At 32.2% G+C, this 20,535-nt stretch overlaps 1 protein-coding gene and 2 long non-coding RNA genes across 3 annotated transcripts in view; 2 read left to right on the forward strand and 1 right to left on the reverse strand.

Moving 5' to 3' along the window:
* LOC145734031 (uncharacterized) overlaps window positions 1-20,535 on the forward strand; it is a 46,238-nt gene that overhangs the window by 10,874 nt on the left and 14,829 nt on the right. The gene's annotated exons all lie outside the window — the stretch shown is intronic.
* On the forward strand, window positions 12,738-13,710 carry Def (Defensin). The gene is made up of 2 exons (XM_081987093.1): window positions 12,738-12,897; window positions 13,510-13,710. The coding sequence occupies exons 1-2, from the start codon at window positions 12,807-12,809 to the stop codon at window positions 13,662-13,664; spliced, it is 246 nt and encodes an 81-aa protein (XP_081843219.1). The 5' UTR covers window positions 12,738-12,806; the 3' UTR covers window positions 13,665-13,710.
* LOC145734033 (uncharacterized) overlaps window positions 13,510-20,535 on the reverse strand; it is a 32,861-nt gene continuing 25,835 nt past the window's right edge. The window contains exon 2 of the long non-coding RNA XR_014179327.1: window positions 13,510-13,842. This is a non-coding gene — a long non-coding RNA (uncharacterized LOC145734033). The remainder of the gene's footprint in view (window positions 13,843-20,535) is intronic.

A 20,535-nucleotide genomic window follows, 5' to 3' on the forward strand; every position in this document is an offset into this window, starting at 1 on the left:
ATTTTTTGGTAAACACCACAGAAAAGAGCTCGTTACGACAGTTCTTTTAAGTGGTTGAACCACCTTGAACTCCCAAAATAACCGAGATACAGGGAGGTCAAAATTTTCGACTCGATTTTGGGTGAAACTTAAAAAAGTGCATTAAAACAGTTTTTGGCCAATATCTCGAAAACGGTTAAAGTTACAGGAAAATTGCAAGATAACAAAACTGTTTCTAATGAACTGTTCCATCGATCCATGTAAGTTTCAACATCAGAGATACAGAGTGTCAAAGTTAGATAGATTGCCAACGTATTTTTTTGGTTTTGTGATTTACGGTTTTTGGAAGTTGGATCTACGAAGGCGTAGAAGGGCCACAAATATTTTTTTTCTTAAATTCCTCGGAATTTAGTTAAATTCTGACTTTGAACTCGGAATTTAGTTAATTACGACTTCCAACTCAGAATTTACATTGTCACATTGCAAAAGCTCTTCAAACCAAATTAGATAAAATTTTTCAGTTTGGCAACATTGCAAACATTCGTCGAAGCAAATTAGTAAAATTTGTTAACTTTGGCTACATTGCAAACACACTTCAAAGAAATTAGTCGGACTTGTCAGTTCGGTTACATTACAAACACTCTTCGAACCAAAATTGTAGAATTTGTTAGTTTGATAACATTGCAAGGACACTTTTGAACCAAATTTTGTCAGTTAGGCAACATTGCAAACAGTCTTCGATCTAAATTAGGAGAGTTTGTTAATTTGGCAACATTGCAAGCAAACACACTTCAAAGAAATTAGTTGAACTTTGTCAGTTTGGACAGATTGGAAACACTCTTCAAACCAAAATTGTAAAATTTGTCAGTTTGATAACATTGCATATACTCTTCAACCCAAATTAGTAAAATTAGTTAGTTTGGCAACATTGCAAACACTCTTTGATCTTAATTAGTAGAATTTGTTAATTTGTCAACATTGCAAAAACACTCTTCGAACCAAAATAGTAGAATTTGTCAGTTTGACAACATTGCAACTAAATTCCGAGTTCGAAGTCGGAATTTAGTTAAAATCCGAGTTCGAAGTCGGAATTTAGTTAATTTCTGAGTTTGAAGTAAAAATTTAAGAAAAATAATGTCTGTGGCCCTTCTACGCCTTCGTATGGATCTGTGGTACTGGAAATGAAACTTCATAGTTTAGCCGACGTTTTGCCAAATTTAGTTTTTTATCATTAAGGCAGGATGTTTTTTTGATTCTGTGTTATGTTTCCCAACAAAGTATACCATCCCGTATAAGACACAATCTACTGGTCCAATCTCACTTAAGAGTCAATTGCGTCTTTAGGAATGCGCTTTTAATATTCTACTGATCGAATTTCCTTTTACTTGGTTTCAAGAACAAGTCCACAAGTTGGCAATAGCGCGTCAACGCCCTGACTGTGCCACAATCTCGGTTCGCGTCGGTTCACGTTTTCAACCGACGAAACGGAGGACGAAGAAAGGACATTCAGTCTAATTTTAGTTTTAGTAGCTTTGCATTGCGTGGCGTGAACCTTGCGCCAGGCCCGACCGGTCGATAACGTGCAATTCTAAACCGGCGTCTCGTGTTTTCCCTTTTACGGTCGAACAACGCAACGATTCACAATGAACAAGGTCAGTTTCCTGTTAAAGAACAAATTCAGTCAGTTTTGTTTGGAGGATCAGCTTAAAATCAAGGCTTTGGGCCGTGAAATGCCCGATCTGAACATAACCAAACAGACGCAAAGTGATAAGAATTCACGTTCGCGTAAGTTCAATCCGGTTCTGTACAACAAAAATAAGTGGATTTGCGGTTGTGACGTGACAAACCGAATGTACTGTTTCCCGTGTGTTTTGTACGGTGGTGAGGAGCACTGGGGTGAAAAAGGCGTTGACGATTTGATACACATATGGGAGAAAATCAAATCTCACGAAAGAAGTCCCAGGCATATGCATAATATGTTAAGTCTTAATATGCTGGGGCAAGTCGATATAAAGATTCTATCAAACAGTGCATTGCGAAGTGAGTTGTTGAAGCAAAACGATCAAGTTCGACAAAACAGACTTGACTTGGATAAAATCATAACCAATATCCGTTTTTCTGGGGCTTTTGATTTGGCCTTGCGCGGACATGACCAGTCAGAGTCCGCACAAAACGTCACAATGAAAGGTTTTGTTAACTTTAGCGAGGAACTTCAGAAGGAAAACAAGGATCAGATTGAAAAGTTTCCATTTTTCAAAGGAGCTTCCGCAATTGTAATTTCCGAGTTAACCGAGTCAATTTTCAACGTTTACCGTGATGAAATTGCTAAACAAGTCAAGTCTTCAGAGTATGTGTCTGTTATCATTGATGAAGCCTATGATATTGGAAGCAAATGTCAATTAGTGATGATCATACGGTATATATTGAATGGGAGACCTGTGGAACACTTCTGGAAACTGTTGCATCCGGAAGCATACGATGCTGACGCAATTTCCAATTCAATTCGACAGGAAATTGAACCACTAATTGGGCAAGCACCAGAAAAGTTAGTCTCGATAAGCTACGATGGGCCCTCAATTGTCAGTGGTACTTTATCCATTGTCACCTCAAACATTCGACAAAAGTACACTGCGTGCAAATACGTTCACTATTATGGACACACAGTGAAATTAATAATTTCCAGTGCAGCTTCAGTGAATAAGCAAGCAAAAATTTTCTTTTCTAGTTTGTGCAGCCTGTGCTCGTTCATTACCAATTCCCCTCAAGTGATTAACATTCTAAACGAGATTGTGCACAAAAGTGTCTCTAATGGAGCAGAAACCACGTGGGATTTCAACGCGTCTGGACTTGGGGTAAAAACCATTCACCGTCACAGAAAAGACCTCATTGTGGTTATGGATTTTCTTGAAAAATCCGCTACTGATGCCACCGTAAATCAGGCAGGTGGCTACAAATTCAGACTGCAAGACAAACATTTCATTTTTTGGCTGGGAATATTCAACCAAATTATTCCTCACGTAGTGACAACGTTCAGTACACTCCAAAAAGAGGGTATTGATTCAGCTAAACGCAGTGAAGAATTGAAGAGATTCGAAGGTGCTGTGTTTTCAATCCAACAGAATTTGGACAACTTACTTAACGAAATAGAAAACGATATCAACACCACAGTTGATTTAGATGATGACGATGAAGAAGAAGAGCATCCAGCTAAGAAACCTCGTATTCTAGTTTTAAATCACACAAAAAGGAAGGAAGAAGCAATGGAAGTGTGTAACGCCATCATCCGCCACGTTGCTACCCGATTCGAGGCAATCGGATACCTCAACGCAACAAATTTGTTTAAAGTGAGCAGTTTTAAGGATTACAGGATGAATTTCCCCACAAAATACTTGGACGAAACAATCAAACAATTCCCGTTCCTAGACAAAACTAAAATCACCGGCGAACTGCAGGTGGTTTATGAAAGGCCAGAACTACGAGTCATTTCGGGGGTCGTTCCATTGTTGGCGTTGTTTACCGACCCTGAAATAGAGCCTACATTCCTAGAACTCGTTAAACTTTTAAGAGTGTTGAGTACAATGCCGATGGAAACGACAGAAACAGAAAGATGCTTTGCGATACTGAAACAAATTAAGTCTTTCTTGAGGAGTGCGGCCAAGTCCAGTGAACTAAACGCTCTAGTTTGCATGTCGGTTGAGAAAAGTTTCCTGAATGATATTGATGACTTCAATCACAAAGTGATTAATTCCTACGCGTCCAAGAAGAAGAGGTTAGAGTTTGTTTTTCGGAAAGTTTAAGTTTACACGGTTTTCACAAAATTTTACTTTAGCATTAACTTTAGTATTGAGCTTTAAGTTGTGATGTTGATAAACAAAATTTAACTAGCTAATACAAGTTAAATCTTCAATGTTTAAACATCCTGTTAAAATTAAATTTGTGTTTTATTTATGAATTTTCTAAACAGAAATTAAAATAAGATCCTTTTACCTTTGATTTAGTGCAGTAATGTGGCATTAAGTAGCAAAACTTGAAAAAATAACACAAAGTTAGGTTACTTTTTAGAAGTTTTATAAACACTTTTCTTTCTTAAAGTTACTGCTAATGCTAAAGTTACAAGTAAAGATAAAATTTCTTTTATAAACTAGGCTTAAGACTAAATTTTCCGAAAACAACTTTAACCTCACTCTCATATCGATTTAAATACAAATTATGACATAAAATATGTCATGTAGTAGTTCCCATAAATGCCAGGTTTGGTCTCATTTAATAACGTTTCGAAGATTAGTTCTTTCAAGTTTTTGATATTTTGTTCGAATATTTTATATGCTTAGCTGTAAGGTGTATTATTTAAGAATTTTAGAATCTAAATTTGAAAGCATTTTTTTTTTTTTAGTTTGTTGACTTACTATTTAATTTCTGTAGGTTAAGCTTTTTAAACTAATTAAGTAATGTTTGGTAGAAGTAAAACTTATTTTTGGAATATTTGGTGCTCAACGAGGTTGTGCTTTAATTTATTTGTAACAAATTTGAAGTTTATATTATTAACTGTTCCACTTTTAATAAACCATATTTTCTGAAATAAATGTAAACTTTTAACACATGTTTTGTTATTTTGGTCTTACGACTGACAGAACCTCTCGGCTTTTTTGAAAAGGTGTGAGAGAAACAAAGAAAATGTTATAAATTTGAGAGAAATATTAAAAATCGAATTTTCAATAAGAATATGATGCATTGTGATTTTTAAAACTCAGCTTTAAGCATATAAGAAATCCAATCTTAACTTACAGGTTGTCCCTGAAAGGTGCGGAAAAATGGTACCACAAATTCTTGAGGCTTAAATATGACGATATAACCCAAGTTATCTCAGTCCAAAAGTTGATCATTTTGGAGATACAGAGTGTCAAAAGTTCAATTTGGGTTTAGTTTTTTTAATTGATTTATTGTCAAAAAATTTGGCTAAGACGGGTTTCGTGGTATGAAAAATCCAAATTTGCTCTCATTTTTCTTGTAAAATGTGACACCTTGTACACATTTAAAACCAAATCACTTTTTTGAGTAACCCTGTATTTCATTTTTCAATAAAGGCTTTTCATTATTATTTAAAAAATGTGCTTCATGATGACCAGGCCTAAATTATTATAGAAAAAAACTGCCTAAAATGCCTCATATTACCTTAAAATACCTCAAAATGCCTTTAAATTATTTAAACTGCCTCAGAATGCCTTCAAATGTTTACCTACACATTTGTGGCATTTTTAAATTATTTATTGGGACAATGATAAACCTTGATGAAATACACCCTTTAAATTTGTTTGGTCACGTGGCAGTTTTTAGGTCAGATTAATTAAGTAGCATATCTGATTTTACAATTTGACATTTTGACCCTTGTCAATAAAAAAAATGACTTCCTCAGGTTACCTGATTGCTTTTCCAAATTTTGAAGAAGAAGCCAAAAGCTTGAAATTCATTTTTTTTAAAGTCACATGACAGTTTTTAGGTTAGGTTAGGTGACAATGTAAAGGGTTTTTCCAAATGTTTGACACTTGATTTAACCTTGTGCCGAAAGCTTCAAATTGATTTTCTAAGATCAGGTGACTGTTTTTTCAAAATTCTAACAAACAAAAATATTTTTTGAACGGTTGTCTGAAATTACGGGTTATATTTTGACGTTTAAACGAATCTTCTAACTGTCATAGTAACCAAGTTAGCACGTGTCAAATAAAGACACCTATCATTTAAAAGAAACAGTAGAAAAATTAAATATAAAGTATTTTAAATTTAGACAGTGGTAAAATTGTAACAACTACGTCACGTGACTTTGATAATTCAATTTTTGAGCTTGCAACACTGTAAATACTAGTTGACATTGTCAAAAACAGTCACGTGACTTGGATAATTCAATTTTTGACCTTGCAACACTGTGTTAAAATGTAGTTTAAATGTTGAAAAATTGGTAAATTATTATAATAATTTGTAATGAATATTGTTTCAACTTAATATTATGTAACAAAAATTTTACCATAATAATTACATGTGCGGTCAATTTTCTGATATTGTCTACTGCTTGGTCTTCTACAATGTATTCCTTAAAATATCGCAAAATTTACTTTATTAAGGCTTTATTTCGCTCAAAATTCCCATGAAAATATCGCAAAACATTTTGAAATATACAGTCAATGCCTCAAAATTCTATGTAATGCCTTACAATACCTCAAAATGCTTCGTAATACTGGCAAAGTGCCTCATAATACCTCGAATTACCTCGAGTGTGTACACCAAGGGGTTTTTATAATACAAATCTGTACTATTTAGATATCTCGTGAGTGAGTTTTCCTACGACATGTTCATTTCAGTGAACCTGCTTATTTTAAAATAATTTTCGTCTTTTGTATTCATACAATATGCAGATATGACCGCCATTCCGGATGAATTCAAATCATATTCATGTTAAGATCATTTCCCCAGTTGAGTGTAGTTTAATAGATAACGTCCCAAGTAAATCTTGAGGGCTTCTTATCTGGTCTAAAGAAGTCCTCTTTCGCCGAGATGAATTCCTTAAGAAGCCTTTATCAGTAAATCCTCTAATTTCCTGGCTTACGCTGTTATATCAGACTTTATGTAATAAAGGATTCACAAGTGACGTAATGTTTATGTCTTGCAAATAGTAATTTTTAATTCTCTGGCTTATAATCAATTTAATTAAAAAGCCATCCTGTAAGTATGCTTAATTAAATGTTGGAGAGGGTGAAATCGGGAGAAAACGAACCACGCTTCATACTGTCGGTTGGGGCACAAAAGGTTTGTCAACTCTGTCTATCGGATTTATCCCCCAACTAACCACCGCGGTTTCTATGGTATCAAAGCCTCGTTATATCGCGTCAACTGGTGACAAATTTCATCCTCCCAAGTTATCCTGTAATGAATTGTTCACTTTGTACGGGATTAAGTTCAAAAGCTCGTTTTTAAGAGAATCATTTTCTTTTGTCAAAAAAATAAATTTGTTTTGTTACAGTGTGAAGATGACAAGAGTATTTTAAATGGATCTCTCTTATGATTGTTATTATTTCATATTTAAGAAGAACACAGTGCACCTATACAGGGTGGTCCAGTTTTAAGTGTCAATAATTCACCATTTGATAGCTAATCAAAAAATAAGTTGACTTGCATTATGTAATTTTTCTGAAAAAGGTTTCCTAAGGAAGAAACAGTCCTCCAAATTTCAATTTAAAAAATCGTTTTATAGTTTAAAACTGAACATCCAAGACTTGTGAAAGTCCAAATTTGTACTGAATAGTTTAAAAACTTTTTTACTACTAGGAATGGTCTTATGATTCGCTTTCTCAGACTGCCATCCTGGTTGAGTGTTTGAAACTGGCATTCAAGAACTAAAAAAAGTCCGGAAATCAAGACAAAGATTGTATTGTGCATGAAACTCATTTTTTACTACTAAAAATAATATAAAAGTTGACTTTTAATGCTAGAACTGACTTTACTAGGACTAAAGAGAGTCCAAAAGTATATTTTCAAGACTTTAATTGGTGTACAACTCAATTTTCTGGACTGGACAACAAGTCTAGAAGTAAATTAAATTTTCATACTATTTTATTTCTAAAAATTAGTTCTCAAGACTATTATTGTAGCATTTGGTACCAAAATTTTTTACTTTTATTACTGAAGAAAATTGACTTTTGGAAATAGTCTTAAACTCGATTTTTCAGTCTTAAAAAGCACTAAAAACAGTCTGAATTTCTTAGAGGTGCTACAATTTATTGCACCTATGAGTGTAGAAGTCAATTTAATAATGAAGAAGCTTGAAATATCATTTTCAAGATTATGGTCAGTGGACAAACTGGCTTTTAGACCTGATAAGTCAAAAACTTTGTAAAGATAGTCTTGAAACTCGATTTGAGGCACTGAAAACAGCCTTAAAACACTAAAAACAGTCTAGTTTATTAAGAAATACCCGAATTTTTAGCACTGAGGTGTCTAGAAGTCGATTTAATAGTGACAAAGCTTGGAATGCTATTTTAAGTCTATGAAGAATGTAAAAATTATTTTTTAAGGTTGCTATGTCAATAACTTGGTAAAGATAGTCTTAAAACTCGATTTTCCAAGCTGAAAGCAGTTTTGAAGCACTAAAAATAGTCCAGAATTCGAAAAAAATGAAAAGCAAAGTAAAAAGCACGAAAAGTTCGTTTTCAAGACAATTTTCATGAATCTCTAATGTTAATGTCCTGCATCTAAGACTATTTTCAAGACTAAAATATTGAAATTTGTCTTCAAATTATGAAAACTTACTTCAAATGCAAATTTTAAGCTTCTGATGTCACTTTTTATTAATTCAGTCACATTTTGGGGTTCAAGTCAATTTTTAAAAAAAATGTATGAATTTGTAGTAACAAATTCTTGAAAAAGTAGTTTTTATGTCTACAAGTCAATTTTTAGTATTAAAGTCTCTCGATTGCATGAAAACTGGTTACAAACACAATTTTTAAGCTTCTGAAATTTTTATCTTTTCTAATTCAATTTTCAAAACTAAAGTCTTTTAGTTTGTCTGGAAACTATGAAAACTGGCTACAATAATATTTTTTAAACTTCTTAAGTGAATTTTCCGTTTCCAAGACAATTTTTAAGTTGGGTTAGGTTAGTTTTGGGTCTTTGTCCGTAATAACGTGTAATAAAGTGCTTGTTCCAAATTTGATCAATATTGCTCCAACGGTCTGACAGTTATGACAAAAAAAAACGATTTTTTAAACAGAAATTTGAAGGACTGTATTTTCCTTAGGAAGCACTTTTCAGGAAAATGACATAATGAATGTCAACTTATTTTTTAATTGGCTATGGATTGGTGAATTATTGACATTTAAAACTGGACCACCCTGTATTTTGATTTTTGTCTAGAAGTCCAAAAAAGTTTAAAAGTGTAAACCTTTTAAAATTCCAATTAACTACCAAAAAAGGTTATCGACAAAAGGGTTGATATCAAAAATACCCATTTACTTTACGACTACAAAATAATTTTAGTAATCAATAAATCACATTTTAAATTTAGCTTTCTTAAAAAAAACCAAAAAAAGGGTAATCTTCACGTCAAAACTTAATGCAAAATATGAAATATATAGATGAACTGTAATGAAAGACAAGGCCTTCGTGGCCCATATTTGATCATTAAAGCGACCGTTGATTATAACTATTAATTTGCTATTACGAAAACCTGCCACCTCCCAAATTGCTATCGCCGTCTATGAATTGCATTCGTCCCCCTACATAAGCCCGAACGCAGTGGCGTGCCATATAATTATTGCAGTAGGTACTGCAAACCACGTTGTATGGATTAATATTAGGATATTGGAACACTCAGAATTGTAGTTTTGAGAGGTTTGGTTTTTAGGTTTATTTTGCTTGTACGCCAATGTAGTGAGTTTCGGATTAAAGGCCCCCGGGGGGCAAGACAGCAGTAGGGCGGATGATATTGTATATCGCGCCCTTAGGCGTCCTGATGCGAAATGGGGAATAAATTAGAAAGGGCGCCATCAATCTATCTCATTGTACTCAAGCATAATTACTTCTGGTTCAGGTAGAATTTTACTTACATAAAGCGCATATAGTTCAATTCTAGTTTTACCTTTTAACCAAAGTCTAAATCTGTAGGACCTCTAATCAGTTTAATCATTAACTTTAGGACTATAAAGGTTGTCAAGAAAAAAGTAGTCTAGCTTTTGGAATATAAAATACGGTTATTTCACTGTACACTTTGTAAGCTTGGTTGCATAAGTCTAGTGAAAACAGATATCTTAAAAACGGCCATTACAGGATGGTTATAAGTTTTTAGAACCCATCAGAGCTTTTGTTAAGTCTACAACAACACACAGTATAATTAAGTCGCTAAAGGTCAATATGCTTTTATATCTTTGAATTAATGCTATTGTTTGCGTTTGTGTTTAATAATCATATGCTAAGAGTCCAATCTATACAGTGTAATTCCCCAGTACAGTAAAGTTCCTTTTTAACATCTATAATAGTTGGTTGCTAATAGATTTTAGACGGTCTACGTCTACAGGATGTACCAAATGTTGTGATTCTTGTACAAAACTAGCTAAAAGATTTATTTTGAATAATTAAAATAAACTATAATGAAGAGTTATTTGATATGGTTAGGCAAGCTCCTTTGTAAACCTAGAAACAGGTATTTCTGTTCTAAAACCATCAAGAAATGCCCATTCTTTTACTTTCTTACTTTGAATCATTTAATTAATTAATAATTTTATTTTTATTGTTTTTAAATATTAACGCCCTTCAAAATAGCTTTAGAATACTTTTTGAAATGTTACACGCACATATATGAATTATTTTGACTTAAGTCGAGTATTAGCATACAATTCACAAAATTACTATAGAATACTAAAAAAATATATTAATAAATAGCACAATTTTAAGAAAATAAATAAAAAAAGATATTATTTTCTGCAATTGCAAACCCCTTTCTTACTGCAGTGGCCTCCTCTTTTGCGTTTAGTAAGACAATGTGCGGCACAGGCGGCATGATTTAGCTTGAATCCGCCAATTTGGAACGAAAGTAGGTCACAAGTTGCTCGTTTTGTGATAACGTGACCTAGGAAGTAAACAGTAAAATTAATTATTATACAAAAACGTGTTTAATTTAAATGGTTTGAAATTAAAATACCTTTCCCAACGTCATCGTGAAACTGTTCTAGAAATGGATCGTCCAAAGGTGCACACCATGATGAGCTGATAAAAAATAGTAGAATACTAAAAGAAAATAATAACAACTTGTTCATGATGTTGGTAATATTCACAAAACTTTACAACAGGCAGTTTTGTATTTATAATCTTAACGGCGATAAGTTTGTTCTGAAGAGAGTCAGGATCGGATTTATTGATTTTCTCAACAATTCCTTTATTAATAAATTCAATAATAACAATTTATCACTGGGGATACTTTTGCACATTTTGCTTGAAAAACTTGAGGATTAAATACTATGCAATTCAAAGTTCGGTTAATTGTTATTTTAATATAAGCCCTGACCTGTGGTTGCAATAAACCAAAGAAATGGTACTTTACAGTAAAGGGGAATTACAATTTCCAGCTTCGTATTGTGTGGGATGTCTACAGAGTGTGCCAAGTTAAATCGAAAATGGGTGAATGTTTCTTGTGCTTGAGGTGTGCCCCAAAGATCGATTCATTCGGTTTTAAATTTGAACACCCTGTAACTCAGTTCTTTTTGAGAGTTCAGAATGATTCAACCACTTAAACAAACCGTTTTGAGCTCCTCTTTCAAATGGTGTAAAGTAAAAAATTCTATCTTCAAAATTGCGTACCGGGTGACAAAAATAATAAACCACCATAATTTTCTTGCACACCCTGTTTTCTGGAAGCAAAAACAGACCTACAAACTTACGGTGTCAAATTAAGAAGTTGATTAGGAACATTTTTGGCCTTTTTTCATTTTTTGGTAACTTTCACCGTTTTTCAGTATTCAAATGGTGGAAAAAATTTACAAATCAGGAAAATTTTGATCTGAAATTTGAACACGGTCAGGGACAAAATCGCCTGTACAACCCACTTGGGTAGATCGAATCATGTTTTTAAGCACATTTTTGGAATCCTTATTAAATTTCCTATGTGAAGACATAAAAAAACACTACAAAATCCAGTACATTCAGTTTTTACAGAACATCTAAAATCAAATAATAAAAGTGTCAAGAAGATAAAAAAAACTCTCTGAAGATAACTTTATGGACTAGAATAATTCAGTATCTCAACACAAAATCATAAATTTTGTGATCATTAGAAATGTTTAAAAATGTTTTATCTTGATTTAGAGGCTATTTGGAATTTATCATAGACAGGCACTTTTAGCACTTATTTTATTTTTTTTTAAATTTGAAAATATGGAAAACAAATATAATATTGGTTTCTAGTAACGTTTTGCTAATGATTTGCAGTGCGTCCTGTATATTTTCCAGTCTATTATTGTTTGCAAAAGAATAATTATCACAAAATATCCAAAAGCACGGTTTTCCATTATTTCTGCCTCACAAGCAACAGGTCAGATGTTCACCATACAAAAGAACGTTTTAGTCGTTTGGATAAAAAATATGCACGCTACACTGAATTCCACTGTATTAGATTTCGCACCTTATCATCGTGCGACACAAAAGAACTTTAAGGTTGAGCTTTTTCAGGTTTATTCACTCGTAAAAAGCCCTTAATGGAAACATAATGCTTCTTAATGGAAATATTGCGCGGCAAAAGGAGAGAATGTTAGGAGAATGGTTTTAGCGAAGGGAATGTCTTCTGAAAGCCTCGAAAATGACAGAAAAATGTTAATCTTTTTTGACATACATAATGAGAAATGTTTACATTTTGAACACAACTGAACACACAAATGAACTCTAAAACAATATTTATGTTTTTTTTTAATTGTTGTATTTGCAATTAAAACTGGTACTCCAGATATTAACACAAATGCAGAGATTAAGTGTTGTTTACTTCATATCCAGAACGTGTGGTAACTGGTAATTATCTAAAGTAAATCCCCTTGCACTGTGAAGTCCCTCAGTTTATTCTTCTTTGTTGTTTCTTAATACACAGGATCGGATTTAATTTTTCGTCGAAGTCGACTAATTAAAGTAGTTATTCAGTTTATTATCCATCACCACACTAACATAACTGGAAAAACTTTCAGTCCAGACCTGTACTGGTACCTGGTACTGAGAGTATAAAGAAAGAAACAAAATGCAGTAAAGCATACTCGTACAAGTACTACAGTTTACAATAATTGTTGCTAAATTCACAACTCAAAATGGTTAAAGCAGTGATTCTTCTAGCAATTTTTGCGTGCGTTGTGATTGGTTCATTTGCTGCTCCAGTTGATGAAGAACAACTTGATGATGGTAAGTAAACCGTTTTTTGTGTTATATTTTCTTAAAGTCAGTTTATATTAAAAATATATTTATCACTGGTGTTTGAAATATTCTAATTTTTTTAGCTAAAAACTGTCATTTAATAAGAGAGAGAGTTACACAAAAGAGACTTCTTCAGACAACTGAAAGGTGGGGGGTTTTTGTCAGTATTTGACATTACGTCATCTAGCTGAAAAAATATAAACTAAAAAAAAAATAAAAGCGCCAAAAAAAAAACAAATTTTTACATTTTTTTGAAAATTGTATCTAAATTTTTAAATTCTTATCTTCGTTATTTTTGGGGTTTTAGCGATTGTAAAAAGCTCTTTTTTAACTGTTATTTTACCACGTACTAACTGCACGTACACAGGATGTTCAAAAAACAAAAAAAAAATTAAATTAACCCTCTACCAGTTGTGACCACGTTTACCCGGTTCTAAGTGGGGTGAACACTGTAAACCTAGTTCACTGAATGCAGAAAGCATTCTGAACATTTTTGCTGTCTTGAAAAATCTTTAACCGTTTCCGAGTTATTTGAGTTTTTTGACTTTTTTATAAAATGAAATTTGCAAAAATATCGACCTGATCTGATTCACTTTGTAGATCACGTGATTGTAAAAAGAGCCACCTGCGACTTGCTGAGTTTTGAAATAGCTGGAGTGAAAGTGAACGATGCTGCTTGTGCTGCACATTGCCTTGCCCTCAAAAGGAAAGGAGGACATTGTAGCTCTAATGGAGTTTGCTATTGTCGCAAATAAGTATAATTACCTGGTTTCCATACAATAAAACAGTTAAAAGAACAAAGTTGGTGATTTTTTTTCTGAAACATCCTGTAAAGTTCCATTATGGCTGACTCTAGTAGTTGTCCAAACCAATTAGTCAACAGTCATAAAGGTAATGTGAACCAAAGTTGTGAATATTTCATATGGAATCAACCTAGAAAATAAAAATGTAGGATAAAGAATCTCTTTCTTCATATTCTGCTTCAATTATTTTTGTAATTTGGTTCTGTACACCATAAAACATGCTAACAGATTCTCGTCCAGATTACAACAATATGGTTGGGATAATGGGTATAAAAATAAGGTCGGATTTGTTTGTATATTTAGAAATTTTGCTGAGGTTCTATAATAGCTACATAAACGGGTATATCTTGCTGAAAGACGCACTAACCGTGAAATATGACCGGAGAAAAATAAACGCACTGTAATGGCCTGTTTATTTTAGAACCCTCGGTCTGTACAGGGCTTCATCCCGAGCTTTACTTATTTACACTCCAAGGACCACACAGAATTTTCTATTATTTACACAGGGAGTTTTACAGTCAACTAACTTGAACGAAATAAAAATATACCTTTTTATTTTTAAATCATTGTTGGTTTTACTGTTGTGATTTTGGTTTAACTTTTTAGTAAATTTAATTAAGGGTTCTCTTCTAAGGACACTCAAACCGACCTTATTTACTTGAAACCGCCCCAGGGCGTAATAATTCTCTCCTTTACTTAATTACACTTGTAATGGCACTTTCACTCTCAAGTAAGCCGAAATTAAGCAAGAGGAAGTCGTTTCCTGTTTCTTTAATCTTTCTCCTTCTTTCTAATATCTTCTTTCATTAAGGTTCAATTTACAAGCTCCGCGGTCCTGCCGGTTTGCTTTGGAATACAAAAGGAAAAAAATTAAAGAAAAACGTGCTTTATTGGAGAAAAAATGCGATTAGTGTGCCAGCCTCACAAAGGAGAGTGAAGTAAGTGGGCGAGCTACGAATTAAGAAAAAAAAAGAATTATTTCCACAAAGCCTGCGCAAATATTATTTTTTCTCGGTAAAGAGTACTCTTGAATAAATATGAAGAAACCTTGTTGATGTGGTGAAATGTAACATGTGATGTGATTGGGCAAATTATCATGTCAATTTCCATATATCTCTGAAAAGCAAATTCTATCAAGTTGTCCATTTTTCAAGTTTCAAATGTCAAAACATGAAAAATGCTTTGTTGTTCAAGTTTTCAAGTCAGTTTTCATCTAAAATGTAAACTTGATCAAATGATTAACTGTTCAAGTTTCAAATGTCAAAACATGAAAAACGTCTTGTTGTTCAAGTTTCCAAAATAATTTTCCAGCTTGAATCAAAAAAATGTTATAATTCTCTATTTGGTCAAATTATTAAGCCAATTTTCGTATCTGAAATGTAAATTTGATCAGATGATCAACTACAGCTTCAAATCAGAAAATGTGAAAATTCTCTATTTGGTCAAATTGTCACGTGAATTTTCATATCTGAAATGTAAATTTGAACAAATGATCAACTTTTCAAATTTTAAATGTCAAAACATGAAAAATGCCTTGTTGTTCAAGATTTTAAATCAATTTTCTAGCTTGAATCAAAAAAATGTAATAATTTTCTATTTGGTCAAATTATAAAGCCAGTTTTCGTATCTGAAATATAAATTTGATAAGATGATCAACTTTTCAAGTCTATTCTCCAGCTTCAAACCAGAAAATGTGAAAATTCTCTATATGGTCAAATTATCAAGTAAATTTTCATATTCGAAATGAAAATTTGATCAAATTATGAACTTTTCAAGTTTGAAATGTCAAAACAAGGATAATGCTTTGTTGTTCAAGTGCTTTAAGTCTATTCTCCAGCTTCAAATAAGAAATTATGAAAATTTCCTATTTGGTCAAATATTCAACTCAATTTTCATATTTGAAATGTAAATTTGATCAAATTATGAACTTTTCAAATTTTAAATGTCAAAACATGAAAAATGCCTTGTTGCTCAAGATTTCAAATCAATTTTCTAGCTTGAATCAAAAAAATGTAATAATTTTCTATTTGGTCAAATTATAAAGTCAGTTTTCGTATCTGATATATAAATTTGATCAGATTATCAACTTTTCAAGTAAATTCTCCAGCTTCAAACCAGAAAATGTGAAAATTCTCTATTTGGTCAAATTATCAAGTCAATTTTCATATTTGAAATGTAAATTTGATCAAATTATGAACTTTTCAAGTTTGAAATGTCAAAACAGGAATAATGCTTTGTTGTTCAAGTGCTTTAAGTCTATTCTCCAGCTTCAAATAAGAAATTATGAAAATTTCCTATTTGGTCAAATATTCAACTCAATTTTCATATTTGAAATGTAAATTTGATCAAATTATGAACTTTTCAAATTTTAAATGTCAAAACATGAAAAATGCCTTGTTGCTCAAGATTTCAAATCAATTTTCTAGCTTGAATCAAAAAAATGTAATAATTTTCTATTTGGTCAAATTATAAAGTCAGTTTTCGTATCTGATATATAAATTTGATCAGATTATCAACTTTTCAAGTAAATTCTCCAGCTTCAAACCAGAAAATGTGAAAATTCTCTATTTGGTCAAATTATCAAGTCAATTTTCATATTTGAAATGTAAATTTGATCAAATTATGAACTTTTCAAGTTTGAAATGTCAAAACAGGAATAATGCTTTGTTGTTCAAGTGCTTTTGAGTCTATTCTCCAGCTTCAAATAAGAAATTATGAAAATTTCCTATTTGGTCAAATTGTCACGTGAATTTTCATATATGAAATGTAAATTTGAACAAATGATCAACTTTTCAAATTTTAAATGTCAAAACATGAAAAATGCCTTGTTGTTCAAGATTTCAAATCAATTTTCTAGCTTGAATCAAAAAAATTTAATAATTTCCTATTTGGTCAAATTATAAAGCCAGTTTTCGTATCTGAAATATAAATTTGATAAGATGATCAACTTTTAAAGTCTATTCTCCAGCTTCAAATCAGAAAATGTGAAAATTCCCTATTTGGTCAAATTGTCACGTGAATTTTCATATATGAAATGTAAATTTGAACAAATAATCAACTTTTCAAATTTTTAATGTCAAAACATGAAAAATGCCTTGTTGTTCAAGATTTCAAATCAATTTTCTAGCTTGAATCAAAAAAATTTAATAATTTCCTATTTGGTCAAATTATAAAGCCAGTTTTCGTATCTGAAATATAAATTTGATAAGATGATCAACTTTTAAAGTCTATTCTCCAGCTTCAAATCAGAAAATGTGAAAATTCCCTATTTGGTCAAATTGTCACGTGAATTTTCATATCTGAAATGTAAATTTGAACAAAATCAACTTTTCAAATTTTAAATTTCAAAACATGAAAAATGCCTTGTTGTTCAAAATTTCAAATCAATTTTCTAGCTTGAATCAAAAAAATATAATAATTTTCTATTTGGTTAAATTATAAAGCCAGTTTTCGTATCTGAAAAATAAATTTGATCAGATGATCAACTTTTCAAGTCTATTCTCCAGCTTCAAACCAGAAAATGTGAAAAATCTCTATTTAGTCAAATTATCAAGTCAATTTTCATATTTGAAATGTAAATTTGAACAAATAATCAACTTTTCAAGTTTGAAATGTCAAAACAGGAATAATATTTTGTTGTTCAAGTGCTTTTGAGTCTATTCTCCAGCTTCAAACAGGAAATTATGAAAATCAAAAAAATCAAATTTTGTTTTAATTTAATGCCTTTAATTTTAAGAATTAATTTTGGAAAAAGCCAGTTTTCGTATCTGAAATATAAATTTGATCAGATGATCAACTTTTCAAGTCTATTTCCAGCTTCAAACCAGAAAATGTGAAAATTCCCTATTTGGTCAAATTATCAATTTTCATATTTGAAATGTAAATTTGATCAAATTATGAACTTTTCAAGTTTGAAATGTCAAAACAGGAATAATGCTTTGTTGTTCAAGTGCTTTTGAGTCTATTCTCCAGCTTCAAATAAGAAATTATGAAAATGTCCTATTTGGTCAAATATTCAACTCAATTTTCATATTTGAAATGTAAATTTTATCAAATTATGAACTTTTCAAGTTATACTTGAAGTATTGAAATGTCAAAACAGGAATAATGTCTTGTTGTTCAAGTGCTCCAGTCTATTCTCCAGCTTCAAACAAGAAATTATGAAAATCAAAAAAATCAAATCTTGTTTTAATTTAATGCCTTTAATTTTAAGAATTAATTTTGGAAAAAAATATAATTTATAAAAAATATAATAGTTTCATTTGAAATTGGCCTTTCTGCCATTTTTAGAACTGATTTTTTGAGGCCAATTTTTGTATTAGTATTTTTGACGTGTTTCTGCAGTCACTCTTAGAACAAACCTTGTTTACCACGACAAAACCAAAACCTAGAAAAAATTATTTCTGAATTGTGTAAATTAAAATTAAATTAATTAAAAATGGTAGATATCTCAGAAACGGGTACAGATAGGTATATGACATTAATAACAGGGTGCCCCATTTAAAATAAGCAAGTTGACATCTACTTCTGGTTAAACCGTAAATGACAGAAAGATGAAAATATTTTAAATGATTCTAAGAAATGGTTTGAGTGACTAACCCTGTATAATTATTTCTATCTTACCATGTTTGCTTTCTAGTTTGTGATCATAATAGAAGTAAAATAAAATTGTCTTACTTTAGAAAATTTATATCTTTATTAAGTAAATTACCTAAATATTTTTTTACAAAAAAAGTTTCCGAAAAGTTTTATCACTAAAAAACAACATTAACTTCCAACAGTCCCTAGCCGGTTTTTTTTCATAAAGATTCACAGCACTTTCCAAACTAGTTAATTTCAAATCGCCAGCGGCAGTTCTACGAGATAAAAAAAGGGGCGCAACTAAAATTCTTACTCCGAGCACGACACGAAACTCAAACTTCCACGAAAACTGAGCCAGTAAATTCAAAACTCGCTTTCTTGCCCGACTACTACACCGCGTTGCTCCGTCTACACTCTCGATAACGCTGACTTCACAGTTTTAATAATCCGTCCTCTGTTCTCGGCTTACTAAACTACTCGTCTTTCGTCCTTCGCCTCGAAACGTGAGTTCCGATCTTTTCAGCTTGGCTTTATTTTGCCCCTCTGTTTTCGTGTCTCCCTCCTTACCCCTCTACCCATAACTGTTTGGGTTAGTTCCTGGTATTTTCAAACAAACTGGCAGCACGTTGGTCACATAGGCGTACGCGATTTGAATGTGTTGAATTTAAAATTTGTATGTGCATAGACAGGACAAAGTAGTCATTGAATTAGTAATATGTCAGAGGAAATAAAAATAATTAACAGGAATTCGTCAAGGAGACTCTTTTCAATCAAATAATGGGTGAACTAATAAAATATGGGAAAAATATAGAAGGAGGATATATACTCACAACGGACAGAATCAAAATGATCTGTTTTCTGTTTCGTCGATGACGCCCTAATTATAGCAGAAAACGAGGAGGACTTGCAAGGGCTCCTAAGAAAGAGCTAAATCATTCAAGATGCAAGTGTCCATAACTTTTGTAACCAAAACCCTCGTCGTTTCCAAAGAATCAGTCAGATGTAAACTTTCTCTGGAATACAAAATTATCGAACGAAAAGTTATGTCCTTTGACTTCCTATAGGCATACAAATTACCTCAAGTCAAAATAAAACGAATGAAGTAAATGAACAAGCCAACAAAGCCAGCCGATATCAGACACACTTCAGGACACCATCTTGAATAACACCAATATGAATAAAAGGTCAAACATTAAAATATACAAAACCTGTATTAGACCTGTGTTGAAATAGTATATTTCATTACCAGTACAGAAATGAGGATTTTTCCGTGCGCGCGTGACAAATTCTCGTGTGAGGTGCAGCCGAACACGGGAAGTCATGCAAGAACGGAAAATCCATTTCTGGACGAGTAATGAACGATATTTTTTATTATACTTAGGTACCTGAAATCAACATAAACAAAAAATATCGCAAAAAATTATTAAGAAAATCGGGAATATTTATTTTATTTTTTAAAACAGTAAAAATGTAAGTACATACAACTCAAATTAACAAAAAAAATACAAGTAGGTAATTCTAAGAAAATTAATTTTGGACAGAACCGTTATTATTAATAGTAATATTTATTGTACAATTCGTATTATTGTTGAAGCTCAATCCCTTTTGCATTTCTTTTTGTTGAACTAAAGACTTTGCTAAAGATGTTGAAGCGGAGTGTTCGTGTGTGCTTTGGTTCTCTTGATTGACTGTTACAGATGTTGTAGTTTCCAAGTTACAAGGGCTAAACAACTTCCGTGATACTTCAATTTTTCTTTGTATGGACTCTTCTATATATCCTTCTGCTACATTGGAAGAAAGCCATCCTCCGTGTCTTTTCAAAGTGAGCAAATCACCGCCGTTTTCCACCAACATGGTTGCCGAAGAGCGCCTTAGCCCATGTCCGGTATATTCTTCGGGATTTTTTAGTTTTAGGTATTTTGCAATAAGTTTTGGAATACCACTGATAGTATGGCACCCAACATGTTGAGCGTAACATCTTTGGTTTCGGTATGCAACAAATAATCTTCTACTCTCCATATGTTTAGGGCGGAGATCTGCGTATTTACGGTAAATTGTACAGGGATCGAATTTGCAATTTTCATTGGTAATGGTAAAACTTCTTGACCTGTGAGTTTTTCCATCTCGTAAGAACACGACAAGGAAACGCCCGTTATCTTCCACATCATCTAAACTCAAACGTATTAAATCATCTCTGCGGCATGCACCGAAGATGCCAAACACTAAAATTACTTTTGCTAGT

Source organism: Ips typographus, linkage group LG9 (genome assembly GCF_016097725.1).
Source record: "Ips typographus isolate SLU linkage group LG9, UJ_Ityp_2.0, whole genome shotgun sequence".
Classification (NCBI taxonomy): domain Eukaryota; kingdom Metazoa; phylum Arthropoda; class Insecta; order Coleoptera; family Curculionidae; genus Ips; species Ips typographus.

Bases quoted from the DNA above. Each gene is read 5' to 3' on its own strand.
- Def (XM_081987093.1), top strand. From the start codon at position 12,807: ATGGTTAAAGCAGTGATTCTTCTAGCAATTTTTGCGTGCGTTGTGATT. The intron at 12,898-13,509 runs GTAAGTAAACCG...TTCACTTTGTAG, and splicing joins TGAAGAACAACTTGATGATG to ATCACGTGATTGTAAAAAGA.